This window comes from Salmo salar, chromosome 05 (assembly GCF_965601325.2).
Source record: "Salmo salar chromosome 05, fSalSal1, whole genome shotgun sequence".
Taxonomy (NCBI): Eukaryota; Metazoa; Chordata; class Actinopteri; order Salmoniformes; family Salmonidae; genus Salmo; species Salmo salar.
In genome coordinates this window covers 93,817,382-93,845,000 of record NC_138295.1, presented here as the reverse complement: position 1 = coordinate 93,845,000, position 27,619 = coordinate 93,817,382, and the positions used below count along the sequence as shown (strand labels likewise).

The window sequence follows — 27,619 nt, the reverse complement described above, 5'->3', positions numbered from 1 at the left end:
CTTTGGTTGCCAGCCAGCCAGCCAGCCAGCCAGCCAGCCAGCCAGCTACAGCAGCTTTGGAGTTTGCTGTTAAGCTTACTGTGCGTTCAGCCAGCCAGCCAGCCAGCTACAGCAGCTTTGGAGTTTGCTGTTAAGCTTACTGTGCGTTCAGCCAGCCAGCCAGCCAGCCAGCCAGCCAGCCAGCTACAGCAGCTTTGGAGTTTGCTGTTAAGCTTACTGTGCGTTCAGCCAGCCAGCCAGCCGCTACAGCAGCTTTGGAGTTTGCTGTTAAGCTTACTGTGCGTTCAGCCAGCCAGCCAGCCAGCTACAGCAGCTTTGGAGTTTGCTGTTAAGCTTACTGTGCGTTCAGCCAGCCAGCCATGTTTAATGGTTGTTCATCAATTTACCAACCTCCTTAGCATCCTCTGATTCAACTCTTCAACCCTGTTCCCTTTCAACTCTCGTCCTCCAAAAGATACTTTCTCCTCATCCCGTGTCTGTGTTATAGTAACCCTCTCTCTCAATTCAATTCAATTTAAGGGCTTTATTGGCACGGGAATCATATTTTACCTTACTCTCAAGTTCCAAAGGAATAGAGACATTTCAAATGTCATATTATGTCTATATACAGTGCTGTAACGATGTGCAAATAGTTAAAGTACAAAAGGGAAAATAAATAAACATTAATATGGGTTGTATTTACAATGGTGTTTGTTCTTCACTGGTTGACCTTTTCTTGTGACAACAGGTCACACATCTTGCTGCTGTGATGGTACACTGTGGTATTTCACCCAGTAGATATGGGAGTTTATCAAAATTTGATGTATTTTCCAATTCTTTGTGGGTCTGTGTAATCTGAGGGAAATATGTGTCTCTAATATGGTCATACATTTGGCAGGAGGTTAGGAAGTGCAGCTCAGTTTCCACCTCATTTTGTGGGCAGTGTGCATATAGCCTGTCTTCTCTTGAGAGCCAGGTCTGCCTACGACGGCCTCTCTCAATAGCAAGGCTATGCTCTCTGAGTCTGTACATTGTCAAAGCTTTCCTTAAGTTTGGGTCAGTCACAGTGGTCAGGTATTCTGCTGCTGTGTACTCTCTGTTTAGGACCAAATAACATTCTAGTTTGCTCTATTTTTTTGTTAATTCTTTCCAATGTGTTAAGTAATTATCTTTTTGTTTTCTCATGATTTGGTTGGGTCTAATTGTGTTGCTGTCCTGGGGCTCTGTGGGGTGTGTTTGTGAACAGAGCCCCAGGACCAGCTTGCTTAGGGGACTCTTCTCCAGGTTCATCTCTCTGTAGGTGAGGGCTCTGTGGGGTGTGTTTGTGAACAGAGCCCCAGGACCAGCTTGCTTAGGGGACTCTTCTCCAGGTTCATCTCTCTGTGGGTGAGGGCTCTGTGGGGTGTGTTTGTGAACAGAGCCCCAGGACCAGCTTGCTTAGGGGACTCTTCTCCAGGTTCATCTCTCTGTAGGTGATGGCTCTGTGGGGTGTGTTTGTGTTTGTGAACAGAGCCCCAGGACCAGCTTGCTTAGGGGACTCTTCTCCAGGTTCATCTCTCTGTAGGTGATGGCTCTGTTATGGAAGGTTTGGGAATCGCTTCCTTTTAGGTGGTTGTAGAATTTAGCGGCTCTTTTCTGGATTTTGATAATTAGCGGGTATCGCCTAAATTCAGAGTCTGAATTTGGTTTTTGTCCCATTTTGTGAATTCTTTGTTAGTGAGCGGACCCCAGTCCTCACAACCATAAAGGACAATGGGTTCTATAACTGATTCAAGTATTTTTAGCCGGATCCTAATTGGTATGTTGAATTTTATCTTCCCTTTGATGGCATAGAAGGTCCTTCTTGCCTTGTCTCTCAGATCGTTCACAGCTTTGTGGAAGTTACCTGTGGTGCTGATGTTTAGGCCGAGGTAGGTATAGTTTGTGTGCTCTAGGACAACGGTGTCTAGATGGAATTTGTATTTGTGGTCCTGGCAACTGGACCTTTTTTGGAACACCATTATTTTGGTCTTACTGAGATTTACTGTCAGGGCCCAGGTCTGACAGAATCTGTGCAGAAGATCTAGGTGCTGCTGTAGGCCCTCCTTGGTTGGGGACAGAAGCCCCAGATCATCAGTAAACAGTAGACATTTGACTTCAGATTCTAGTAGGGTGAGGCCGGGTGCTGCAGACTGTTCTAGTGCCCGCGCCAATTCACAGATATATATGTTGAAGAGGGTGGGGCTTAAGCTGCATCCCTGTCTCACCCCACGGCCTTGTGGGAAGAAATGTATGTTTTTTGCCTATTTTAACCTCACACTTGTTGTTTGTGTACATGGATTTTATAATGTCGTATGTTTTTCCCCCAACACCACTTTCCATCAATTTGTATAGCAGACCCTCATGCTAAATTGAGTCAGAAGCTTTTTTGAAATCAACAAAGCATGAGAAGACTTTGCCTTTGTTTTGGTTTGTTTGTTTGTCAGTTAGGGTGTGCAGGGTGAATACGTGGTCTGTCCTATGGTCATTTGCTTAGTACATTGTTTTCACTGAGGAAATGTACGAGTCTGCTGTTAATGATAATACAGAGGATTTTCCCAAGGTTGCTGTTGACGCATATCCCACTGTAGTTATTGGGGTCAAATTTGTCTCCACTTTTGTGGATTGGGGTGATCAGTCCTTGGTTCAAAATATTGTGGAAGATGCCAGAGCTAAGGATGATGTTAAAGAGTTTAAATATATCCACTTGGAATTTGTTGTATGTATATTTTATCATTTAATTTAGGATACCATCAACACCACAGGCCTTTTTGGGTTGGAGGGTTTGTATTTTGTCCTGTAGTTCATTCAATGTAATTGGAGAATCCAGTGGGTTCTGGTAGTCTTTTAATTTCACTCACTCACTCACTCACTCACTCACTCACTCACTCACTCACTCACTCACTCACTCACTCACTCACTCACTCACTCACTCACTCTCCTCTCTCTCATTCTCCCTCTATATGTCTCTCTCTCTTTCTCTCAGTTCTCCCTCTCTCTAGTCTCTCTCCCTCTATCCAAAGGCCTTGTGGTAATGGGTTCTTCATTAACTTCCCAGCATCCTTAGCATCCTATCTTCAACTCTTCGACCCTGTCCCCTTCAACTCTCGTCCTCCAAAAGACACCTGTCTCTTCTCCTCATCCTGTGTCTGCATGTTTAGAGACTGATTCAGAGGCTTAGTACCTCGTCAGAGAGAGAGAGAGAGCAACAACTCTGTTTCCACCATACACTGTTATTACCCTCCCTCCTCTGTCTCCCCCTACACCCTCCCTCCTCTGTCTCCCCCTACACCCCTACACCCTCCCTCCTCTGTCTCCCCCTACACCCTCCCTCCTCTGTCTCCCCCTACACCCCTACACCCTCCCTCCTCTGTCTCCCCCTACACCCCTACACCCTCCCTCCTCTGTCTCCCCCTTCCTCCCGTCCTCTGTCTCCCCCTACACCATACCTCCCCCTACACCATACCTCCCCCTACACCATACCTCCCCCTACATCCCTACACCATACCTCCCCCTACACCCTCCCTCCCTCCACAACCCTACACCCTACCTCCCCCTACACCATACCTCCCCCTACACCCCTACACCATACCTCCCCCTACACCATACCTCCCCCTACACCCCTACACCATACCTCCCCCTACACCCTACACCATACCTCCCCCTACACCATACCTCCCTCTACACCCCTACACCATACCTCCCCCTACACCATACCTCCCCCTACACCATACCTCCCCCTACACCATACCTCCCCCTACATCCCTACACCATACCTCCCCCTACACCATACCTCCCCTCCTGTCTCCCCCTACACCATACCTCCCCCTACACTTCATTGCTTTCATGTTGACTGCTCAGTCTACTCTACTCAGCCTCCCTTCCTCAGCCTCCCTTCCCTCAGCCCTGACCTTCCTCAGCCTCCCTTCCTCAGCCCTGACCTTCCTCAGCCTCCCTTCCTCAGCCCTGATCTTCCTCAGCCTCCCTTCCTCAGCCCTGACCTTCCTCAGCCTCCCTTCCTCAGCCCCCCTTCCTCAGCCCTGACCTTCCTCAGCCTCCCTTCCTCAGCCCTGACCTTCCTCAGCCTCCCTTCCTCAGCCCTGACCTTCCTCAGCCTCCCTTCCTCAGCCCTGACTTTCCTCAGCCTCCCTTCCTCAGCCCTGACCTTCCTCAGCCCTGACCTTCCTCAGCCCTGACCTTCCTCAGCCTCCCTTCCTCAGCCCTGACCTTCCTCAGCCTCCCTTCCTCAGCCTCCCTTCCTCAGCCTCCCTTCCTCAGCCTCCCTTCCTCAGCCCTGACCTCCCTCAGCCTCCCTTCCTCAGCCCTGACCTTCCTCAGCCCTGACCTTCCTCAGCCTCCCTTCCTCAGCCCTGACCTTCCTCAGCCTCCCTTCCTCAGCCTCCCTTCCTCAGCCTCCCTTCCTCAGCCCTGACCTTCCTCAGCCTCCCTCCCTCAGCCCTTCCTCAGCCTCCCTTCCTCAGCCCTGACCTTCCTCAGCCTCCCTTCCTCAGCCCTGACCTTCCTCAGCCTCTCTTCCTCAACCCTGACCTTCCTCAGCCTCCCTTCCTCAGCCTCCCTTCCTCAGCCCTGACCTTCCTCAGCCTCCCTTCCTCAGGCTCCCTTCCTCAGCCTCCCTTCCTCAGCCCTGACCTTCCTCAGCCCTGACCTTCCTCAGCCTCCCTTCCTCAGCCCTGACCTTCCTCAGCCTCCCTTCCTCAGCCCTGACCTTCCTCAGCCTCCCTTCCTCAGCCCCCCTTCCTCAGCCCTGACCTTCCTCAGCCTCCCTGTCTCCTACCGGTTACAGTTCATGTCTTCACTAGTCCTCTACCGGTCAGATAACTACCGGTTACAGTTCATGTCTTCACTAGTCCTATACCGGTCAGATAACTACCGGTTACAGTTCATGTCTTCACTAGTCCTCTACCGGTCAGATAACTACTGGTTACAGTTCATGTCTTCACTAGTCCTCTACCGGTAAGATAACTACCGGTTACAGTTCATGTCTTCACTAGTCCTCTACCGGTCAGATAACTACTGGTTACAGTTCATGTCTTCACTAGTCCTCTACCGGTCAGATAACTACCGGTTACAGTTCATGTCTTCACTAGTCCTCTACCGGTCAGATAACTACCGGTTACAGTTCATGTCTTCACTAGTCCTCTACCGGTCAGATAACTACCGGTTACAGTTCATGTCTTCACTAGTCCTCTACCGGTCAGATAACTACTGGTTACAGTTCATGTCTTCACTAGTCCTCTACCGGTCAGATAACTACCGGTTACAGTTCATGTCTTCACTAGTCCTCTACCGGTCAGATAACTACTGGTTACAGTTCATGTCTTCACTAGTCCTCTACCGGTCAGATAACTACCGGTTACAGTTCATGTCTTCACTAGTCCTCTAACGGTCAGATAACTACCGGTTACAGTTCATGTCTTCACTAGTCCTCTACCGGTCAGATAACTACTGGTTACAGTTCATGTCTTCACTAGTCCTCTACCGGTCAGATAACTACCGGTTAAAGTTCATGTCTTCACTAGTCCTCTACCGGTCAGATAACTACCGGTTAAAGTTCATGTCTTCACTAGTCCTCTACCGGTCAGATAACTACTGGTTACAGTTCATGTCTTCACTAGTCCTCTACCGGTCAGATAACTACCGGTTACAGTTCATGTCTTCACTAGTCCTCTACCGGTCAGATAACTACCGGTTACAGTTCATGTCTTCACTAGTCCTCTACCGGTCAGATAACTACCGGTTACAGTTCATGTCTTCACTAGTCCTCTACCGATCAGATAACTACCGGTTACAGTTCATGTCTTCACTAGTCCTCTACCGGTCAGATAACTACCGGTTACAGTTCATGTCTTCACTAGTCCTCTACCGGTCAGATAACTACCGGTTACAGTTCATGTCTTCACTAGTCCTCTACCGGTCAGATAACTACTGGTTACAGTTCATGTCTTCACTAGTCCTCTACCGGTCAGATAACTACCGGTTACAGTTCATGTCTTCACTAGTCCTCTACCGGTCAGATAACTACTGGTTACAGTTCGTCTTCACTAGTCCTCTACCGGTCAGATAACTACCGGTTACAGTTCATGTCTTCACTAGTCCTCTAACGGTCAGATAACTACCGGTTACAGTTCATGTCTTCACTAGTCCTCTACCGGTCAGATAACTACCGGTTACAGTTCATGTCTTCACTAGTCCTCTACCGGTCAGATAACTACCGGTTAAAGTTCATGTCTTCACTAGTCCTCTACCGGTCAGATAACTACCGGTTAAAGTTCATGTCTTCACTAGTCCTCTACCGGTCAGATAACTACTGGTTACAGTTCATGTCTTCACTAGTCCTCTACCGGTCAGATAACTACCGGTTACAGTTCATGTCTTCACTAGTCCTCTACCGGTCAGATAACTACCGGTTACAGTTCATGTCTTCACTAGTCCTCTACCGGTCAGATAACTACCGGTTACAGTTCATGTCTTCACTAGTCCTCTACCGGTCAGATAACTACCGGTTACAGTTCATGTCTTCACTAGTCCTCTACCGGTCATATAACTACCGGTTACAGTTCATGTCTTCACTAGTCCTCTACCGGTCAGATAACTACTGGTTACAGTTCATGTCTTCACTAGTCCTCTACCGGTCAGATAACTACCGGTTACAGTTCATGTCTTCACTAGTCCTCTACCGGTCAGATAACTACTGGTTACAGTTCATGTTGGTGGGTCTGGTGGGTCTAATGGGTCTGGTGCTACTGGGCTGCTGTGTTCTACTGGTTCTGGTGCTACTGGGTCTGGTGCTACTTGGTCTGCTGGTTCTGGTGCTGCTGGGTCTGGGTCTACTAGGTCTGGTGAGTCTGGTGCTACTGGGTCTACTGATTCTGGGTCTACTGATTCTGGTGCTGCTGGGTCTGGGTCTACTAGGTCTGGTGAGTCTGGTGCTGCTGGGTCTGGTGCTACTGGGTCTGGTGAGTCTGGTGCTACTGGGTCTACTGATTCTGGTGCTACTGGGTCTGGTGCTGCTGGGTCTGGTGCTACTGGGTCTGGTGAGTCTGGTGCTACTGGGTCTACTGATTCTGATGCTGCTGGGTCTGGTGCTGCTGGGTCTGGTGCTGCTTGGTCTAAAAAGTTTGGTAGGGTGGAATGGGCATATTTGTTGGCTGTCTTTAGAAAAGTTTGGTTTTGGTCTGGTATTTATTTCCTGGATTGAGCTATTATATAAATCAACCAAAGCAGCTATAAGAAAAAATTACCAAATATCTGATCCATTTAACTTATCAAGAGGCACCAGACAGGGATGCCCTCTGTCCAGTTATTTATTTACTTTAGCCATGGAACCCTGAGCGTCGATAATTACAACTCATGGCTCAATCCTAGGGAATAGACAACAACACGTGATGTCATTTTATGCAGATTACATTTGACTGTATTTGAACCAAAACATATTTCGTCACTTATTTAGCAACTCGACTCATGTGGTTGTGTATCATGATTCAATGTATACTATGACTTTTCAAGCTTGCAAAGTACATTTCAGTGGAAATGGACAAAGACACACATGAAAATACCTGGGTGTATTGATACCATGCAATTTGGAGGAGGCCTGTAGAATCAACTCCTCTCCTTTTTTTAATAGATAAGATTGAATCTGTTGTTTTAGAGATGGAGAACTCTCCCTATTTCTATGTTAGGTAGGCTCAACGTAATCAAAATGAATATATGACCAAGGCTGATGTATTTATTCCAAGCCTTACCAGCTTCAACTTCTTTAAGAAATGAAACGGCTTGCTCTCCAACTTTATTCTGAATGGAAAGACCTCGAGTCAAATAGAATGTTTTCCACTTCCCCTTTAAAGCTGGAGGTCTTGGACTTCCTCACATGAAGGTGTATTACTGGGCAGCACAACTGTGTTCACTTAAATAATGGACAGCAGACTATCGTTGTCCTTGGAGGAGTATTGAAGCCATAAATGTAAAATATGATTAAAAAAATGTTTCACTACTTTGGGTCCAAGGCTTTTAAAGAAAAAAAACCTGACAATCCAATAATTGTTTTATTTAGTAAAATTGACATAAATTCAGGCACCCCTATTTGGAACAACCCCACATTACCACCCGTGTGAAATGACAACACCTTTAAATCATGGTTCCAAAGTGGCATCACGATTTATTAGCATAAGGTGCTATGACATACACCTACAGCTAAATCTATGGCTATGGAGAGAGTGACATACACACAGCTAAATCTATGGCTATGGAGAGAGTGACATACACACAGCTAAATCTATGGCTATGGAGAGAGTGACATACACACACACCTACAGCTAAATCTATGGCTATGGAGAGAGTGACATACACACAGCTAAATCTATGGCTATGGAGAGAGTGACATACACACAGCTAAATATATGGCTATGGAGAGAGTGACATACACACAGCTAAATCTATGGCTATGGAGAGAGTGACATACACACAGCTAAATCTATGGCTATGGAGAGAGGGACATATATACACACACCTACAGCTAAATCTATGGCTATGGAGAGAGTGACATATATACACACCTACAGCTAAATCTATGGCTATGGAGAGAGTGACATACACACAGCTAAATCTATGGCTATGGAGAGAGTGACATATATACACACCTACAGCTAAATCTATGGCTATGGAGAGAGGGACATACACACAGCTAAATCTATGGCTATGGAGAGAGTGACATATATACACACCTACAGCTAAATCTATGGCTATGGAGAGAGTGACATACACACAGCTAAATCTATGGCTATGGAGAGAGGGACACACACACAGCTACATTTATGGTTATGGAGAGAGTGACACACCTACAGCTAAATCTATGGCTACGGAGAGAGGGACATACACACACACACACACACACACACAAACAGCTACATCTATGGCTATGGAGAGAGTGACACACCTACAGCTAAATCTATGGCTACGGAGAGAGGGACATACACACACAGCTAAATCTATGGCTACGGAGAGATGGACATACACACACAGCTAAATCTATGGCTATGGAGAGAGGGACATACACACAGCTAAATCTATGGCTATGGAGAGAGGGAGCGTTTGTAGCAGCGTTTGTTGAAAGTACAGCTTTGTCTGTGACGTAGACTGAGAGACTAGAGTACTGATATGTGGGTGACATTTTAATTCTGTTTTCCATTTACTTTGTGAAAAACAATGCTCAGCCTAATCTTTTTTCAAAAACAATTATTGTTTGAGTCGTTCTCATGCAATTATGGAGCACAGTTGTTAAATGTGTGCTGTCTTCCGTCAAGACGGCTCAGTAGGGATTTCTGGATTTTGGGATTTTTTATACAAGTTCCACTTTGGAACTTGTATAAAAACAAAACATATTTTGTTGGGTTAGATTGTTCTGTAACTACTTCATTATGATTTTGAACATGGTCCAAGTCATCAGGCATACTGTTGAGTCATCAGCCATACTGTTGAGTCATCAGCCATACTGTTGAGTCATCAGCCATACTGTTGAGTCATCAGCCATACTGTTGAGTCATCAGCCATACTGTTGAGTCATCAGGCATACTCATGGCTGGATGTTGAGTCATCAGGCATACTGTTGAGTCATCAGGCATACTGTTGAGTCATCAGGCATACTCACAGCTGGATGTTGAGTCATCAAGCATACTGTTGAGTCATCCATGGCTGGATGTTGAGTCAGTGTAGTTCAGCCTTCTGTCTAAAACCTCTGGGAGTGTAGTAGTGGTGTAGTGTAGTGTAGTGGTGGTGTAGTGTGGTGGTGTGGTGTGGTGTAGTGGTGGTGTAGTGTATTGTAGTAGTGTAGTAGTGGTGGTGTAGTAGTAGTAGTGTAGTATTGGTGTAGTAGTAGTAGTAGTAGTAGTAGTAGTGGTGTAGTAGTGGTGGTGTGGTGTAGTAGGGGTGTAGTAGTAGTGTAGTGGTGGTGTGGTGTAGTGTAGTGGTGGTGTAGTGTAGTGGTGGTGTGGTGTAGTAGTAGTAGTGGTGTAGTAGTAGTAGTAGTAGTAGTGTAGTGGTGGTGTAGTAGTAGTAGTAGTGGTGTAGTGATGTAGTATTGGTGTTGTAGTGGTGTAGTAGTAGTAGTAGTGGTGGTGTAGTAGTGGTGTGGTGTAGTAGTAGTGTAGTGGTGTAGTAGTAGTGTCGTAGTGGTGTAGTAGTAGTGTCGTGGTGTGGTGGTGTAGTGTAGTAGTGGGGTAGTAGTAGTGGTGTAGTAGTAGTAGTAGTGTAGTAGTGGTGTAGTGATGTATTATTGGTGTAGTATTGGTGTAGTAGTGGTGTGGTGGTGTAGTAGTGGTGTGGTGGTGTAGTAGTAGTGGTGTGGTGTAGTAGTAGTGGTATAGTAGTGTAGTAGTGGTGTAGTGTAGTAGTAGTGGTGTAGTGTAGTAGTGGGGTAGTAGTAGTGGTGGGGTAGTAGTGGTGTAGTGGGGTAGTAGTAGTGGTGGGGTAGTAGTGGTGTAGTGGGGTAGTAGTAGTGGTGTAGTAGTGTAGTAGTAGTGGTGTAGTGTAGTAGTGGGGTGGTAGTAGTAGTAGTGGGGTAGTAGTAGTGGTGGGGTAGTAGTAGTGGTGTAGTAGTGTAGTAGTAGTGTGGTGTAGTGGTGTAGTAGTAGTAGTGGTGGGGTAGTAGTGGTGTAGTGGGGTAGTAGTAGTGGTGTAGTAGTGTAGTAGTGTAGTGGTGTAGTGTAGTGTAGTGATGTGGCTGTGTGTGTATCTTCCATACTAACGGTGTCTCTCTGTCTCCTGTGTAGTGTAGTGGTGGTGTAGTGTAGTAGTGTAGTAGTGGTGTAGTGGTGTGGTTGTGTGTATATCTTCCATACTAACAGTGTCTCTCTGTCTCCTGTGGTGTAGTAGTAGTGTAGTAGTAGTGTAGTAGTGGTGGTGTGGTGTGGTTGTGTGTATATCTTCCATACTAACAGTGTCTCTCTGTCTCTTGTGTTGTGTAGTGGTGTAGTAGTAGTGTAGTAGTAGTGTAGTAGTAGTGTAGTGATGTGGTTGTGTGTATATCTTCCATACTAACAGTGTCTCTCTGTCTCCTGTGTTGTGTAGTGGTGTAGTAGTAGTAGTAGTGTAGTAGTAGTGTTGTGGTGTGGTTGTGTGTATAGTAGTGGTGTAGTAGTGTAGTAGTAGTGTAGTGGTGTAGTAGTAGTGTAGTAGTGGTGGTGTAGTAGTAGTGTAGTAGTAGTATAGTAGTAGTGATGTGGTTGTGTGTATATCTTCCATACTAACAGTGTCTCTCTGTCTCCTGTGTGGTGTAGTAGTGTAGTAGTAGTGGGGTAGTAGTGTAGTAGTAGTGGTGGTGTGGTTGTGTGTATATCTTCCATACTAACAGTGTCTCTCTGTCTCCTGTGTGGTGTAGTAGTGTAGTAGTAGTGGTGGTGTGGTTGTGTAGTAGTGTAGTAGTAGTGGTGGTGTAGTAGTGTAGTGGTGTAGTAGTGGTGTAGTAGTGGTGTAGTGTAGTGGTGGTGTAGTGGTGTAGTAGTGTAGTAGTAGTGGTGGTGTAGTGTAGTAGTAGTAGTGGTGTGGTTGTGTGTATATCTTCCATACTAACAGTGTCTCTCTGTCTCCTGTGTAGTGTAGTGGTGGTGTAGTAGTGTAGTAGTAGTAGTGTAGTAGTAGTGGTGTAGTAGTGTAGTGTAGTGGTGTGGTTGTGTATATCTTCCATACTAACAGTGTCTCTCTGTCTCCTGTGTAGTGTAGTGGTGGTGTAGTAGTGTAGTAGTAGTAGTGTAGTAGTAGTGGTGTAGTAGTGTAGTGTAGTGGTGTGGTTGTGTATATCTTCCATACTAACAGTGTCTCTCTGTCTCCTGTGTAGTGTAGTGGTGGTGTAGTAGTGTAGTAGTAGTAGTGTAGTAGTAGTGGTGTAGTAGTGTAGTGTAGTGGTGTGGTTGTGTATATCTTCCATACTAACAGTGTCTCTCTGTCTCCTGTGTTTCAGGTTCAACTACAGATCTACTCACCATCTGACCATCAACGGCTTCTATGACTTCCTCAACTGGTTCGATGACAGGGCCTGGTACCCACTGGGCAGGATAGTGGGGGGCACGGTGAGTGTGGGCCTGGTACCCACTGGGCAGGATAGTGGGGGGCACGGTGAGTGTGGGCCTGGTACCCACTGGGCAGGATAGTGGGGGGCACGGTGAGTGTGGGCCTGGTACCCACTGGGCAGGATAGTGGGGGGCTCGGTGAGTGTGGGCCTGGTACCCACTGGGCAGGATAGTGGGGGGCACGGTAAGTGTGGGCCTGGTACCCACTGGGCAGGATAGTGGGGGGCACGGTGAGTGTCGGCCTGGTACCCACTGGGCAGGATAGTGGGGGGCACGGTGAGTGTGGGCCTGGTACCCACTGGGCAGGATAGTGGGGGGCACGGTGAGTGTGGGCCTGGTACCCACTGGGCAGGATAGTGGGGGGCTCGGTGAGTGTGGGCCTGGTACCCACTGGGCAGGATAGTGGGGGGCACGGTGAGTGTGGGCCTGGTACCCACTGGGCAGGATAGTGGGGGGCACGGTGAGTGTCGGCCTGGTACCCACTGGGCAGGATAGTGGGGGGCACGGTGAGTGTGGGCCTGGTACCCACTGGGCAGGATAGTGGGGGGCACGGTGAGTGTGGGCCTGGTACCCACTGGGCAGGATAGTGGGGGGCACGGTGAGTGTGGGCCTGGTACCCACTGGGCAGGATAGTGGGGGCACGGTGAGTGTGGGACTGGTACCCACTGGGCAGGATAGTGGGGGGCACGGTGAGTGTGGGCCTGGTACCCACTGGGCAGGATAGTGGGGGGCTCGGTGAGTGTGGGCCTGGTACCCACTGGGCAGGATAGTGGGGGGCACGGTGAGTGTGGGCCTGGTACCCACTGGGCAGGATAGTAGGGGGCACGGTGAGTGTGGGCCTGGTACCCACTGGGCAGGATAGTGGGGGGCACGGTGAGTGTGGGCCTGGTACCCACTGGGCAGGATAGTGGGGGGCACGGTGAGTGTGGGCCTGGTACCCACTGGGCAGGATAGTGGGGGGCACGGTGAGTGTGGGCCTGGTACCCACTGGGCAGGATAGTGGGGGCACGGTGAGTGTGGGCCTGGTACCCACTGGGCAGGATAGTGGGGGGCACGGTGAGTGTGTTGTGAGTGTGGGCCTGGTACCCACTATGCATTGTGAGTGGATGGATTAGGAGAGGAAAGTAGCTCTCTGTTTCTCTCTCTCTGTTTCTCTCTCTCTGTTGTTAGCTCTCTCTCTCTCTCTCTCTCTCTCTCTCTCCAGGTTTACCCAGGTCTGATGGTAACAGCTGGTCTCTCTCTCTCTCTCTCCAGGTTTACCCAGGTCTGATGGTAACAGCTGGTCTCTCTCTCTCTCTCTCCAGGTTTACCCAGGTCTGATGGTAACAGCAGGTCTCTCTCTCTCTCTCTCCAGGTTTACCCAGGTCTGATGGTAACAGCTGGTCTCTCTCTCTCTCTCTCCAGGTGTACCCAGGTCTGATGGTAACAGCTGGTCTCTCTCTCTCTCCAGGTTTACCCAGGTCTGATGGTAACAGCAGGTCTCTCTCTCTCTCTCCAGGTTTACCCAGTTCTGATGGTAACAGCTGGTCTCTCTCTCTCTCTCTCTCTCTCTCTCTCTCTCTCTCCAGGTTTACCCAGTTCTGATGGTAACAGCAGGTCTCTCTCTCTCTCTCTCTCTCTCTCTCTCTCTCCAGGTTTACCCAGGTCTGATGGTAACAGCAGGTCTCTCTCTCTCTCTCTCTCTCTCTCCAGGTTTACCCAGGTCTGATGGTAACAGCTGGTCTCTCTCTCTCTCTCTCTCCAGGTTTACCCAGGTCTGATGGTAACAGCTGGTCTCTCTCTCTCTCTCTCTCTCTCTCTCTCTCCAGGTTTACCCAGGTCTGATGGTAACAGCAGGTCTCTCTCTCTCTCTCTCTCTCTCCAGGTTTACCCAGGTCTGATGGTAACAGCTGGTCTCTCTCTCTCTCTCTCTCTCGCTCTCTCTCTCTCCAGGTTTACCCAGGTCTGATGGTAACAGCAGGTCTCTCTCTCTCTCTCTCTCTCTCTCCAGGTTTACCCAGGTCTGATGGTAACAGCAGGTCTCTCTCTCTCTCTCCAGGTCTGATGGTAACAGCTGGTCTCTCTCTCTCCAGGTTTACCCAGGTCTGATGGTAACAGCTGGTCTCTCTCTCTCTCTCCAGGTTTACCCAGGTCTGATGGTAACAGCAGGTCTCTCTCTCTCTCTCTCCAGGTTTACCCAGGTCTGATGGTAACAGCTGGTCTCTCTCTCTCTCTCCAGGTTTACCCAGGTCTGATGGTAACAGCTGGTCTCATCCACTATGTTCTAAACCTGCTCCACATCACGGTGCACATCCGAGACGTGTGTGTGTTCCTGGCGCCCGTCTTCAGCGGCCTCACGTCCATCGCCACCTTCCTGCTGACCCGCGAGCTCTGGAACCAGGGGGCGGGGCTTCTGGCGGCGTGCTTCATCGCTATTGTCCCTGGTTACATCTCCCGCTCTGTGGCGGGCTCCTTCGACAATGAGGGCATCGCCATCTTTGCCCTCCAGTTTACCTACTATCTATGGGTTAGTAGAGACACACCCTCCAGTTTACATATTATCTATGGGTTAGTAGAGACACACCCTCCAGTTTACATATTATCTATGGGTTAGTAGAGACACACCCTCCAGTTTACCTACTATCTATGGGTTAGTGGAGACACCCTCCAGTTTACATATTATCTATGGGTTAGTGGAGAGATACCCTCCAGTTTACATATTATCTATGGGTTAGTGGAGACACACCCTCCAGTTTACATATTATCTATGGGTTAGTGGAGACACACCCTCCAGTTTACATATTATCTATGGGTTAGTGGAGACACACCCTCCAGTTTACATATTATCTATGGGTTAGTGGAGACGCACCCTCCAGTTTACATATTATCTATGGGTTAGTGGAGAGATACCCTCCAGTTTACATATTATCTATGGGTTAGTGGAGACACACCCTCCAGTTTACATATTATCTATGGGTTAGTGGAGACACACCCTCCAGTTTACATATTATCTATGGGTTAGTGGAGACACACCCTCCAGTTTACATATTATCTATGGGTTAGTGGAGACACACCCTCCAGTTTACATATTATCTATGGGTTAGTAGAAACACACCCTCCAGTTTACATATTATCTATGGGTTAGTGGAGACACACCCTCCAGTTTACATATTATCTATGGGTTAGTGGAGACACACCCTCCAGTTTACATATTATCTATGGGTTAGTGGAGACACACCCTCCAGTTTACATATTATCTATGGGTTAGTGGAGATACCCTCCAGTTTACATATTATCTATGGGTTAGTGGAGATGCCCTCCAGTTTACATATTATCTATGGGTTAGTGGAGATACCCTCCAGTTTACATATTATCTATGGGTTAGTGGAGATACCCTCCAGTTTACATATTATCTATGGGTTAGTGGAGATACCCTCCAGTTTACATATTATCTATGGGTTAGTGGAGATACCCTCCAGTTTACATATTATCTATGGGTTAGTGGAGATACCCTCCAGTTTACATATTATCTATGGGTTAGTGGAGATACCCTCCAGTTTACATATTATCTATGGGTTAGTGGAGATACCCTCCAGTTTACATATTATCTATGGGTTAGTGGAGACACACCCTCCAGTTTACATATTATCTTTGGGTTAGTAGAGACACACCCTCCAGTTTACATATTATCTTTGGGTTAGTAGAGACACACCCTCCAGTTTACATATTATCTTTGGGTTAGTAGAGACACACCCTCCAGTTTACCTACTATCTATGGGTTAGTGGAGACACCCTCCAGTTTAAATATTATCTATGGGTTAGTGGAGATACCCTCCAGTTTACATATTATCTATGGGTTAGTAGAGACGCACCCTCCAGTTTACATATTATCTATGGGTTAGTAGAGCCGCACCCTCCAGTTTACATATTATCTATGGGTTAGTAGAGACGCACCCTCCAGTTTACATATTATCTATGGGTTAGTAGAGACGCACCCTCCAGTTTACATATTATCTATGGGTTAGTGGAGACGCACCCTCCAGTTTACATATTATCTATGGGTTAGTGGAGACGCACCCTCCAGTTTACATATTATCTATGGGTTAGTGGAGACGCACCCTCCAGTTTACATATTATCTATGGGTTAGTGGAGACGCACCCTCCAGTTTACATATTGTCTATGGGTTAGTGGAGACACAGCCTCCAGTTTACATATTGTCTATGGGTTAGTGGAGACACACCCTCCAGTTTACATATTATCTATGGGTTAGTAGAGACACACCCTCTAGTTTACATATTATCTATGGGTTAGTGGAGACACACCCTCCAGTTTACATATTGTCTATGGGTTAGTGGAGACACACCCTCCAGTTTACATATTGTCTATGGGTTAGTGGAGACACACCCTCCAGTTTACATATTATCTATGGGTTAGTAGAGATACCCTCCAGTTTACATATTATCTATGGGTTAGTGGAAACACACCCTCCAGTTTACATATTATCTATGGGTTAGTAGAGATACCCTCCAGTTTACATATTATCTATGGGTTAGTGGAGACACACCCTCCAGTTTACATATTATCTATGGGTTAGTGGAGACACACCCTCCAGTTTACATATTGTCTATGGGTTAGTGGAGACACACCCTCCAGTTTACATATTATCTATGGGTTAGTAGAGACACACCCTCCAGTTTACATATTATCTATGGGTTAGTGGAGACACACCCTCCAGTTTACATATTGTCTATGGGTTAGTGGAGACACACCCTCCAGTTTACATATTGTCTATGGGTTAGTGGAGACACACCCTCCAGTTTACATATTATCTATGGGTTAGTAGAGATACCCTCCAGTTTACATATTATCTATGGGTTAGTGGAGACACACCCTCCAGTTTACATATTATCTATGGGTTAGTAGAGATACCCTCCAGTTTACATATTATCTATGGGTTAGTGGAGACACACCCTCCAGTTTACATATTATCTATGGGTTAGTGGAGACACACCCTCCAGTTTACATATTATCTATGGGTTAGTGGAGATACCCTCCAGTTTACATATTATCTATGGGTTAGTAGAGATACCCTCCAGTTTACATATTATCTATGGGTTAGTGGAGACACACCCTCCAGTTTACATATTATCTATGGGTTAGTGGAGATACCCTCCAGTTTACATATTATCTATGGGTTAGTGGAGACACACCCTCCAGTTTACATATTATCTTTGGGTTAGTAGAGACACACCCTCCAGTTTACATATTATCTTTGGGTTAGTAGAGACACACCCTCCAGTTTACATATTATCTTTGGGTTAGTAGAGACACACCCTCCAGTTTACATATTATCTTTGGGTTAGTAGAGACACACCCTCCAGTTTACCTACTATCTATGGGTTAGTGGAGACACCCTCCAGTTTAAATATTATCTATGGGTTAGTGGAGATACCCTCCAGTTTAAATATTATCTATGGGTTAGTGGAGATACCCTCCAGTTTACATATTATCTATGGGTTAGTAGAGACGCACCCTCCAGTTTACATATTATCTATGGGTTAGTAGAGACGCACCCTCCAGTTTACATATTATCTATGGGTTAGTAGAGACGCACCCTCCAGTTTACATATTATCTATGGGTTAGTGGAGACGCACCCTCCAGTTTACATATTATCTATGGGTTAGTGGAGACGCACCCTCCAGTTTACATATTATCTATGGGTTAGTGGAGACGCACCCTCCAGTTTACATATTATCTATGGGTTAGTGGAGACACAGCCTCCAGTTTACATATTGTCTATGGGTTAGTGGAGACACACCCTCCAGTTTACATATTATCTATGGGTTAGTAGAGACACACCCTCTAGTTTACATATTATCTATGGGTTAGTGGAGACACACCCTCCAGTTTACATATTGTCTATGGGTTAGTGGAGACACACCCTCCAGTTTACATATTGTCTATGGGTTAGTGGAGACACACCCTCCAGTTTACATATTATCTATGGGTTAGTAGAGATACCCTCCAGTTTACATATTATCTATGGGTTAGTGGAAACACACCCTCCAGTTTACATATTATCTATGGGTTAGTAGAGATACCCTCCAGTTTACATATTATCTATGGGTTAGTGGAGACACACCCTCCAGTTTACATATTATCTATGGGTTAGTGGAGACACACCCTCCAGTTTACATATTGTCTATGGGTTAGTGGAGACACACCCTCCAGTTTACATATTATCTATGGGTTAGTAGAGACACACCCTCCAGTTTACATATTATCTATGGGTTAGTGGAGACACACCCTCCAGTTTACATATTGTCTATGGGTTAGTGGAGACACACCCTCCAGTTTACATATTGTCTATGGGTTAGTGGAGACACACCCTCCAGTTTACATATTATCTATGGGTTAGTAGAGATACCCTCCAGTTTACATATTATCTATGGGTTAGTGGAGACACACCCTCCAGTTTACATATTATCTATGGGTTAGTAGAGATACCCTCCAGTTTACATATTATCTATGGGTTAGTGGAGACACACCCTCCAGTTTACATATTATCTATGGGTTAGTGGAGACACACCCTCCAGTTTACATATTATCTATGGGTTAGTGGAGATACCCTCCAGTTTACATATTATCTATGGGTTAGTAGAGATACCCTCCAGTTTACATATTATCTATGGGTTAGTGGAGACACACCCTCCAGTTTACATATTATCTATGGGTTAGTGGAGATACCCTCCAGTTTACATATTATCTATGGGTTAGTAGAGATACCCTCCAGTTTACATATTATCTATGGGTTAGTGGAGACACACCCTCCAGTTTACATATTATCTATGGGTTAGTGGAAACACAGCAATGCAACAGAACAAACTCTTGGGATTTTCTCTAAAATCCCCAAAAAGTCCTTCCCAAGAAAATTGGTAATATATCAGTATTCCTGTTCAAATCGGAAATGCTATTTAAAAGCATATAATACCAGCGACAACAATCTGACGTGATTCTACCACTGAAATGGAGAAAATATGGACAGGAATGTAATGGTTTCTTGTTGTATTTGTCACAGTTGAATCAACTCAAAGTTCTGTCAGTCACCACACTACACTAGCCTGGTTTAAATGTAGGCATCAAATATTGAGTTTATTGGCCACACTTCTTAAGTGATGTAGCCTGGTTTAAATATAGGCATCAAATATTGAGGTTATTAGCCTAGCGTTGTGATGTCTGATCTAATGTATGAATGAAGCCAGAGTGTTAATATATCACTTTCATCAAATCACATTTTATTGGTCCATACACATATTTAACAGATGTTATTGGTCCATACACATATTTAACAGATGTTATTGGTCCATACACATATTTAACAGATGTTATTGGTCCATACACATATTTAACAGATGTTATTGGTCCATACACATATTTAACAGATGTTATTGGTCCATACACATATTTAACAGATGTTATTGGTCACATATTTAACAGATGTTATTGGTCCATACACATATTTAACAGATGCTATTGGTTCATACACATATTTAACAGATGTTATTGGTCACATATTTAACAGATGTTATTGGTCACATATTTAACAGATGTTATTGGTCCATACACATATTTAACAGATGTTATTGGTCCATACACATATTTAACAGATGTTATTGGTCCATACACATATTTAACAGATGTTATTGGTCCATACACATATTTAACAGATGTTATTGGTCCATACACATATTTAACAGATGTTATTGGTCCATACACATATTTAACAGATGTTATTGGTCCATACACATATTTAACAGATGTTATTGGTCCATACACATATTTAACAGATGTTATTGGTCCATACACATATTTAACAGATGTTATTGGTCCATACACATATTTAACAGATGTTATTGGTCACATGTTTAGCAGATGTTATTGGTCACATATTTAACAGATGTTATTGGTCCATGCACATATTTAACAGATGTTATTGGTCACATATTTAACAGATGTTATTGGTCCATACACATATTTAACAGATGTTATTGGTCCATACACATATTTAACAGATGTTATTGGTCCATACACATATTTAGCAGATGGTATTGGTCCATACACATATTTAGCAGATGTTATTGATCCATACACATATTTAACTGATGTTATTGTGGGTGTAGTAAAATGCTTGTGTTCCTAGTGATTCTAAAAGTAAAAGAATGGTATTAAGAAATGTATAAATATTAGGACGAGCAATGTCAGAGTGGCATTGACTAAATACAGTAGAATAGAATGCAGTATATACATATGAGATGAGTAAAGCAGTATGTAAACATTATTAAAGCGACTAGTGATCCATTTATTAAAGTGGAAAGCGATTCCATGTCTATGTATATAGGGCAGCAGCCTCTAAGGTACAGGGTTGTGTAACTGGGTGGTAGCCGGCTAGTGATGGATATTTAACAGTCTGATGGCCTTGAGATAGAAGCTGTTTTTCAGTCTCTCTGTCCCAGCTTTGATGCACCTGTACTGACCTCGCCTTCAGGATGATAGCGGGGTGAACAGGCGATGGCTCGGGTGGTTGTTGTCCTTGATGATCTTTTTTGCCTTCCTGTGACGTCGGGTGGTGTAGGTGTCCTGGAGGGCAGGTAGTTTGCCCCCGGTGATGTGTTGTGCAGACCTCACCACCCTCTGGAGGGCCTTACGGTTATGGGCGGAGCAGCTGCCGTACCAGGCTGTGATACAGCCCGACAGGATGCTCTCGATTGTGCATCTGTAAAAGTTTGTGAGTGTTTTTGGTGACAAGCCAAATTTCTTCAGCCTCCTGAGGTTGAAGAGGAGCTGCTGCGCCTTCTTCACCACACTGTCTGTGTGGGTGGACCATTTCAGTTTGTCCGTGATGTGTACGCCGAGGAACTTAAAACTTTCCACCTTCTCCACTACTGTCCCGTCGATGTAGATTTTCCTGTCACCACACTCCGAGGGCCCTCACCTCCTCCCTGTAGGCTGTCTCGTTGTTGTTGGTAATCAAGCCTACCACTGTAGTGTGCATCTACAAACTTGATGATTGAGTTGGACGTGTGCGTGGCCACGCAGTCGTGTGTGAACAGGAAGTACAGGAGGGGGCTGAGTACGCACAGATCTATTGGGGCGGTAAGCAAATTGGAGTGTGTCTAGGGTGTCAGGTAAGGTGGAGGTGATATGATCCTTGACTAGTCTCTCAAAGCACTTCATGGTGACAGAAGTGAGTGCTGCGGGGCGATAGTCATTTAGTTCAGTTATCTTTGCCTTCTTAGGTACAGGAACAATGGTGGCCATCTTGAAGCATGTGGGAACAGCAGACTGGGATAGGGATTAATTGAATATGTCTGTAAACACACCAGCCAGCTGGTCTGCACATGCTCTGAGGACGCGGCTAGGGATGCCGTCTGGGCCGACAGCCTTGTGAGGGTTAACACGTTTAAATGTCTTTCTCACGTCGGCCATGGAGAAGGTGAGCCCACAGTCCTTGGTAGCGGGCTGCGTCGGTGGCACTGTGTTATAGTCAAAGCGGGGGAAGAATGTGTTTAGCTTGTCCGGAAGCAAGACGTTAGTATCCATGACATGGCTGGTTTTCCCTTTGTAGGCCGTGTTGTCTGTAGACCCTGCCACATACGTCTCGTGTCTGAACAGTTGAATTGCGACTCCACTTTGTCTCTGTACCAACGTTTTGCCTGTTTTGATTGTCTTACGGAGGTAATAACTACACTGTTTGTATTCAGCCATATTCCCAGTCACGTTGCCATTGTTAAATGAGGTGGTTTGTGCTTTCAGGTTTGTGTGAATACTGCGTTATACCCATGGTTTCTGGTTTGGGTGAATACTGCCTTATACCCATGGTTTCTGGTTTGTGTGAATACTGCGTTATACCCATGGTTTCTGGTTTGGGTGAATACTGCCTTATACCCATGGTTTCTGGTTTGGGTGAATACTGCCTTATACCCATGGTTTCTGGTTTGGGTAGCTATGCAGCTATTCACACAAACATATTTAGTATTTTTGCATTAGTGCTTTCATATATATTTTTTTATTTTATTGGTCCACGAGACCCATCATTATTTTTCTTGGTAATACAGGAAGGAGCCTGGTCGGGATGTGCCGGGATACCGGTCACCGGTATTAAACACAGACACAGACACAGACACAGACACAGACACAGACACACACACACACACACACACACACACACACACACACACACACACACACACACACACACACACACACACACACACACACACACACACACACACACACACACACACACACACACACACACACACACACACACACACACACTCACTCTCTGCAGGATTTAATTAGTGCTTTTCCAGGGCAGATTTGGGGTCAATTCAGTTTAGGCATCAGCTCTGGGACAAGGTTACTGATCACACGTTTTCAGGCCACCAAACAACCTCTGCTACACATGCAGCTAAACATTGAACTTCCAACTACCAAAACCCTTCCATTCAGCTGTTCTATATCTGCCAGGCCGCTTCCCAGTGACCTGGATACACTTCTGTCTTTAACGAGATGGAAGTCTGACTGAGCAGCGACGGACTAACACAGACAGACAGTCATCAAAGACCTGGATACACTTCTGTCTTTAACTAGATGGAAGTCTGACTGAGCAGCAACTGACTAACACAGACAGACAGTCATCAAAGACCTGGATACACTTCTGTCTTTAACTAGATGGAAGTCTGACTGAGGAGCGACTGACTAACACAGACAGACACTGTATAGTTAATAAAGCATCTGATATCAAACTGACATCAGTTAATTAATAGATAAGAAATAAAGTTTGGCTCCAATACTGGTGTGTGTGTGTGTGTGTGTGTGTGTGTGTGTGTGTGTGTGTGTGTGTGTGTGTGTGTGTGTGTGTGTGTGTGTGTGTGTGTGTGTGTGTGTGAAGGCTGTTTTGAACTGCTGAATCCCCAGCCATCTCCCTTGCCTTAACACAGAGTAAACAGACAAACAACAAATAGGGCAAACCAACCAGTTCTCTCGTCGTTAATCCCAGCTGTACCTATCTAAGTGTTGTAACCATGGCAACATACCCCAGATACTTCCTGTTGTTGACTTTATTTAATCTGCATTAACGTCTCGCAGGCTTTTGTGGAACATTTTAATTCTCATCTGTCCAATCCTAGGTTGTAAGTCAGACTTGTTTAAGTCAAGCCTTATAAGCTCTATGTTAGCCTAATAACACACACACACACACACACACACACACACACACACTGCCTAAGATGTCTGGTTCTGTGAGCTACAGATCTCTAGTTTGAAATGAGCTAATGCTGTGTAGTGTAGCGGTCTAGCAGGTCGTTAAGGAAAAACCATGAATAATTTACTGTCCCTGTTCAATATGCAGCTGTTCTATGTCTCATTACTGTCCCTGTTCAATATGCAGCTGTTCTATGTCTCATTACTGTCCCTGTTCAATATGCAGCTGTTCTATGTCTCTACTGTTCAATATGCAGCTGTTCTATGTCTCATTACTGTCCCTGTTCAATATACAGCTGTTCTATGTCTCTACTGTTCAATATGCAGCTGTTCTATGTCTCTCTACTGTCCCTGTTCAATATGCAGCTGTTCTATGTCTCTACTGTTCAATATGCAGCTGTTCTATGTCTCTCTACTGTCCCTGTTCAATATGCAGCTGTTCTATGTCTCTACTGTTCAATATGCAGCTGTTCTATGTCTCTACTGTTCAATATGCAGCTGTTCTATGTCTCTCTACTGTCCCTGTTCAATATGCAGCTGTTCTATGTCTCTACTGTTCAATATGCAGCTGTTCTATATCTCTCTACTGTCCCTGTTCAATATGCAGCTGTTCTATGTCTCTACTGTTCAATATGCAGCTGTTCTATGTCTCTACTGTTCAATATGCAGCTGTTCTATGTCTCTACTGTTCAATATGCAGCTGTTCTATGCCTCTACTGTTCAATATGCAGCTGTTCTATGTCTCTCTACTGTCCCTGTTCAATATGCAGCTGTTCTATGTCTCTACTGTTCAATATGCAGCTGTTCTATGTCTCTCTACTGTCCCTGTTCAATAAGCAGCTGTTCTATGTCTCTCTACTGTCCCTGTTCAATATGCAGCTGTTCTATGTCTCTACTGTTCAATATGCAGCTGTTCTATGTCTCATTACTGTCCCTGTTCAATATGCAGCTGTTCTATGTCTCATTACTGTCCCTGTTCAATATGCAGCTGTTCTATGTCTCTACTGTTCAATATGCAGCTGTTCTATGTCTCATTACTGTCCCTGTTCAATATACAGCTGTTCTATGTCTCTACTGTTCAATATGCAGCTGTTCTATGTCTCTCTACTGTCCCTGTTCAATATGCAGCTGTTCTATGTCTCTACTGTTCAATATGCAGCTGTTCTATGTCTCTCTACTGTCCCTGTTCAATATGCAGCTGTTCTATGTCTCTACTGTTCAATATGCAGCTGTTCTATGTCTCTACTGTTCAATATGCAGCTGTTCTATGTCTCTCTACTGTCCCTGTTCAATATGCAGCTGTTCTATGTCTCTACTGTTCAATATGCAGCTGTTCTATGTCTCTCTACTGTCCCTGTTCAATATGCAGCTGTTCTATGTCTCATTACTGTCCCTGTTCAATATGCAGCTGTTCTATGCCTCTACTGTTCAATATGCAGCTGTTCTATGTCTCTACTGTCCCTGTTCAATATGCAGCTGTTCTATGTCTCTACTGTTCAATATGCAGCTGTTCTATGTCTCTACTGTTCAATATGCAGCTGTTCTATGTCTCTACTGTTCAATATGCAGCTGTTCTATGTCTCTACTATCCCTGTTCAATATGCAGCTGTTCTGTCTCTACTGTCCCTGTTCAATATGCAGCTGTTCTATGTCTCTACTGTTCAATATGCAGCTGTTCTATGTCTCTACTGTTCAATATGCAGCTGTTCTATGTCTCTCTACTGCCCCTGTTCAATATGCAGCTGTTCTATGTCTCTACTGTTCAATATGCAGCTGTTCTATGTCTCTCTACTGTCCCTGTTCAATATGCAGCTGTTCTGTCTCTACTGTTCAATATGCAGCTGTTCTATGTCTCTACTGTTCAATATGCAGCTGTTCTATGTCTCTACTGTTCAATATGCAGCTGTTCTATGTCTCTACTGTTCAATATGCAGCTGTTCTATGTCTCTACTGTTCAATATGCAGCTGTTCTATGTCTCTACTGTCCCTGTTCAATATGCAGCTGTTCTATGTCTCTACTGTTCAATATGCATCTGTTCTGTCTCTCTACTGCCCCTGTTCAATATGCAGCTGTTCTATGTCTCTACTGTTCAATATGCAGCTGTTCTATGTCTCTCTACTGTCCCTGTTCAATATGCAGCTGTTCTATGTCTCTACTGTTCAATATGCTGCTGTTCTATGTCTCTCTACTGTCCCTGTTCAATATGCAGCTGTTCTATGTCTCTACTGTTCAATATGCAGCTGTTCTATGTCTCATTACTGTCCCTGTTCAATATGCAGCTGTTCTATGCCTCTTTTGTAAGCCTTACTTCTGTCGGAAGGTAAAACATTTAGTTTTTCACCGTGTGCATCTGAAATGGTTTCCTATTCCCTATATGAGTTCACTACTTTGATCAGAGACGGGGGGGGGGCATAGGGCTCTGGTTAGATGTAGTACACTACAGGGATAGGGTGCTATTTGGGATACACCCTGTGTATTTTACTGCTGCTTTCTCTGGCACCATATTACTGGGATGTTTCAACGCAACGTTTGAATAAAATGTGTAACAATATGAACCGTTTCCTCTCCTCTCTGTCTGTTAGGTGAAATCAGTGAAGACTGGATCAGTGTTCTGGGCCATAGGCTGCTGCCTCTCATACTTCTACATGGTGAGACACACACATACACACTCTCTCTCTCTCTCTCTCTCTCTCTCTCTCTCTCTTCTCTCCTCTCTCTCACACACACAGAGACGCACACACTGAGCACACGCGCTGCCTGAATGTTGTTTTCAGTACAGTGACAGTCTTCAGGTACAGTGAACACAAAGCCAGTGAAGGCTGTTGTGTATTTCCCGTTGCACTTTGAAGAGTAGAGGGATGGCAGTCCACAACGCTGTGTCTGTAAGTCATTATAATCACAGCAAAGGTGTCCTTGTCCTTCCATTCAGTTCTGTACAGCAGCTGGCATCTCATCAATGAAATATGTAAAGTAAATACAGGAACAAACATCCATCATCATGCCTTAGCCCCTCAGGGAAAGCACAGTGATACACTGAGACTCTCTTAAATCCTGAGGGAACTGTAATCACTCTGTTTTAAATCCTGAGGGAACTGTAATCACTCCTTTAAATCCTGAGGGAACTGTAATCACTCCTTTAAATCCTGAGGGAACTGTAATCACTCCTTTAAATCCTGAGGGAACTGTAATCACTCCTTTAAATCCTGAGGGAACTGTAATCACTCTGTTTAAATCCTGAGGGAACTGTAATCACTCCTTTAAATCCTGAGGGAACTGTAATCACTCTGTTTTAAATCCTGAGGGAACTGTAATCACTCTCTCTTAAATCCTGAGGGAACTGTAATCACTCTGTTTTAAATCCTGAGGGAACTGTAATCACTCTGTTTTAAATCCTGAGGGAACTGTAATCACTCTGTTTTAAATCCTGAGGGAACTGTAATCACTCTGTTTTAAATCCCGAGGGAACTGTAATCACTCCTTTAAATCCTGAGGGAACTGTAATCACTCTGTTTTAAATCCTGAGGGAACTGTAATCACTCTGTTTTAAATCCCGAGGGAACTGTAATCACTCCTTTAAATCCTGAGGGAACTGTAATCACTCTGTTTAAATCCTGAGGGAACTGTAATCACTCTGTTTTAAATCCTGAGGGAACTGTAATCACTCCTTTAAATCCTGAGGGAACTGTAATCACTCTGTTTTAAATCCTGAGGGAACTGTAATCACTCCTTTAAATCCTGAGGGAACTGTAATCACTCTGTTTTAAATCCTGAGGGAACTGTAATCACTCTGTTTTAAATCCTGAGGGAACTGTAATCACTCCTTTAAATCCTGAGGGAACTGTAATCACTCCTTTAAATCCTGAGGGAACTGTAATCACTCTGTTTTAAATCCTGAGGGAACTGTAATCACTCTGTTTAAATCCTGAGGGAACTGTAATCACTCTCTCTTAAATCCTGAGAGAACTGTAATCACTCTCTCTTAAATCCTGAGGGAACTGTAATCACTCTGTTTAAATCCTGAGGGAACTGTAATCACTCTGTTTTAAATCCTGAGGGAACTGTAATCACTCCTTTAAATCCTGAGGGAACTGTAATCACTCCTTTAAATCCTGAGGGAACTGTAATCACTCCTTTAAATCCTGAGGGAACTGTAATCACTCCTTTAAATCCTGAGGGAACTGTAATCACTCCTTTAAATCCTGAGGGAACTGTAATCACTCTGTTTTAAATCCTGAGGGAACTGTAATCACTCTGTTTTAAATCCTGAAGGAACTGTAATCACTCTGTTTTAAATC

At 45.0% G+C, this 27,619-nt stretch overlaps 1 protein-coding gene across 2 annotated transcripts in view; it reads left to right on the top strand.

Annotated features, from left to right (window-relative positions):
• LOC106606144 (dolichyl-diphosphooligosaccharide--protein glycosyltransferase subunit STT3B) overlaps window positions 1-27,619 on the top strand; it is a 92,260-nt gene that overhangs the window by 28,643 nt on the left and 35,998 nt on the right. The window contains exons 2-4 of one of the 2 annotated variants that reach the window (XM_082975986.1): window positions 11,969-12,077; window positions 14,296-14,583; window positions 25,907-25,972. In XM_082975986.1, the coding sequence (XP_082832112.1) occupies window positions 11,969-12,077; window positions 14,296-14,583; window positions 25,907-25,972 (463 nt within the window). Of the gene's footprint in view, window positions 1-11,968; window positions 12,078-13,114; window positions 13,134-14,295; window positions 14,584-25,906; window positions 25,973-27,619 lie in introns of those variants that run through there. The other variant, XM_082975987.1, reaches the window with a different exon arrangement.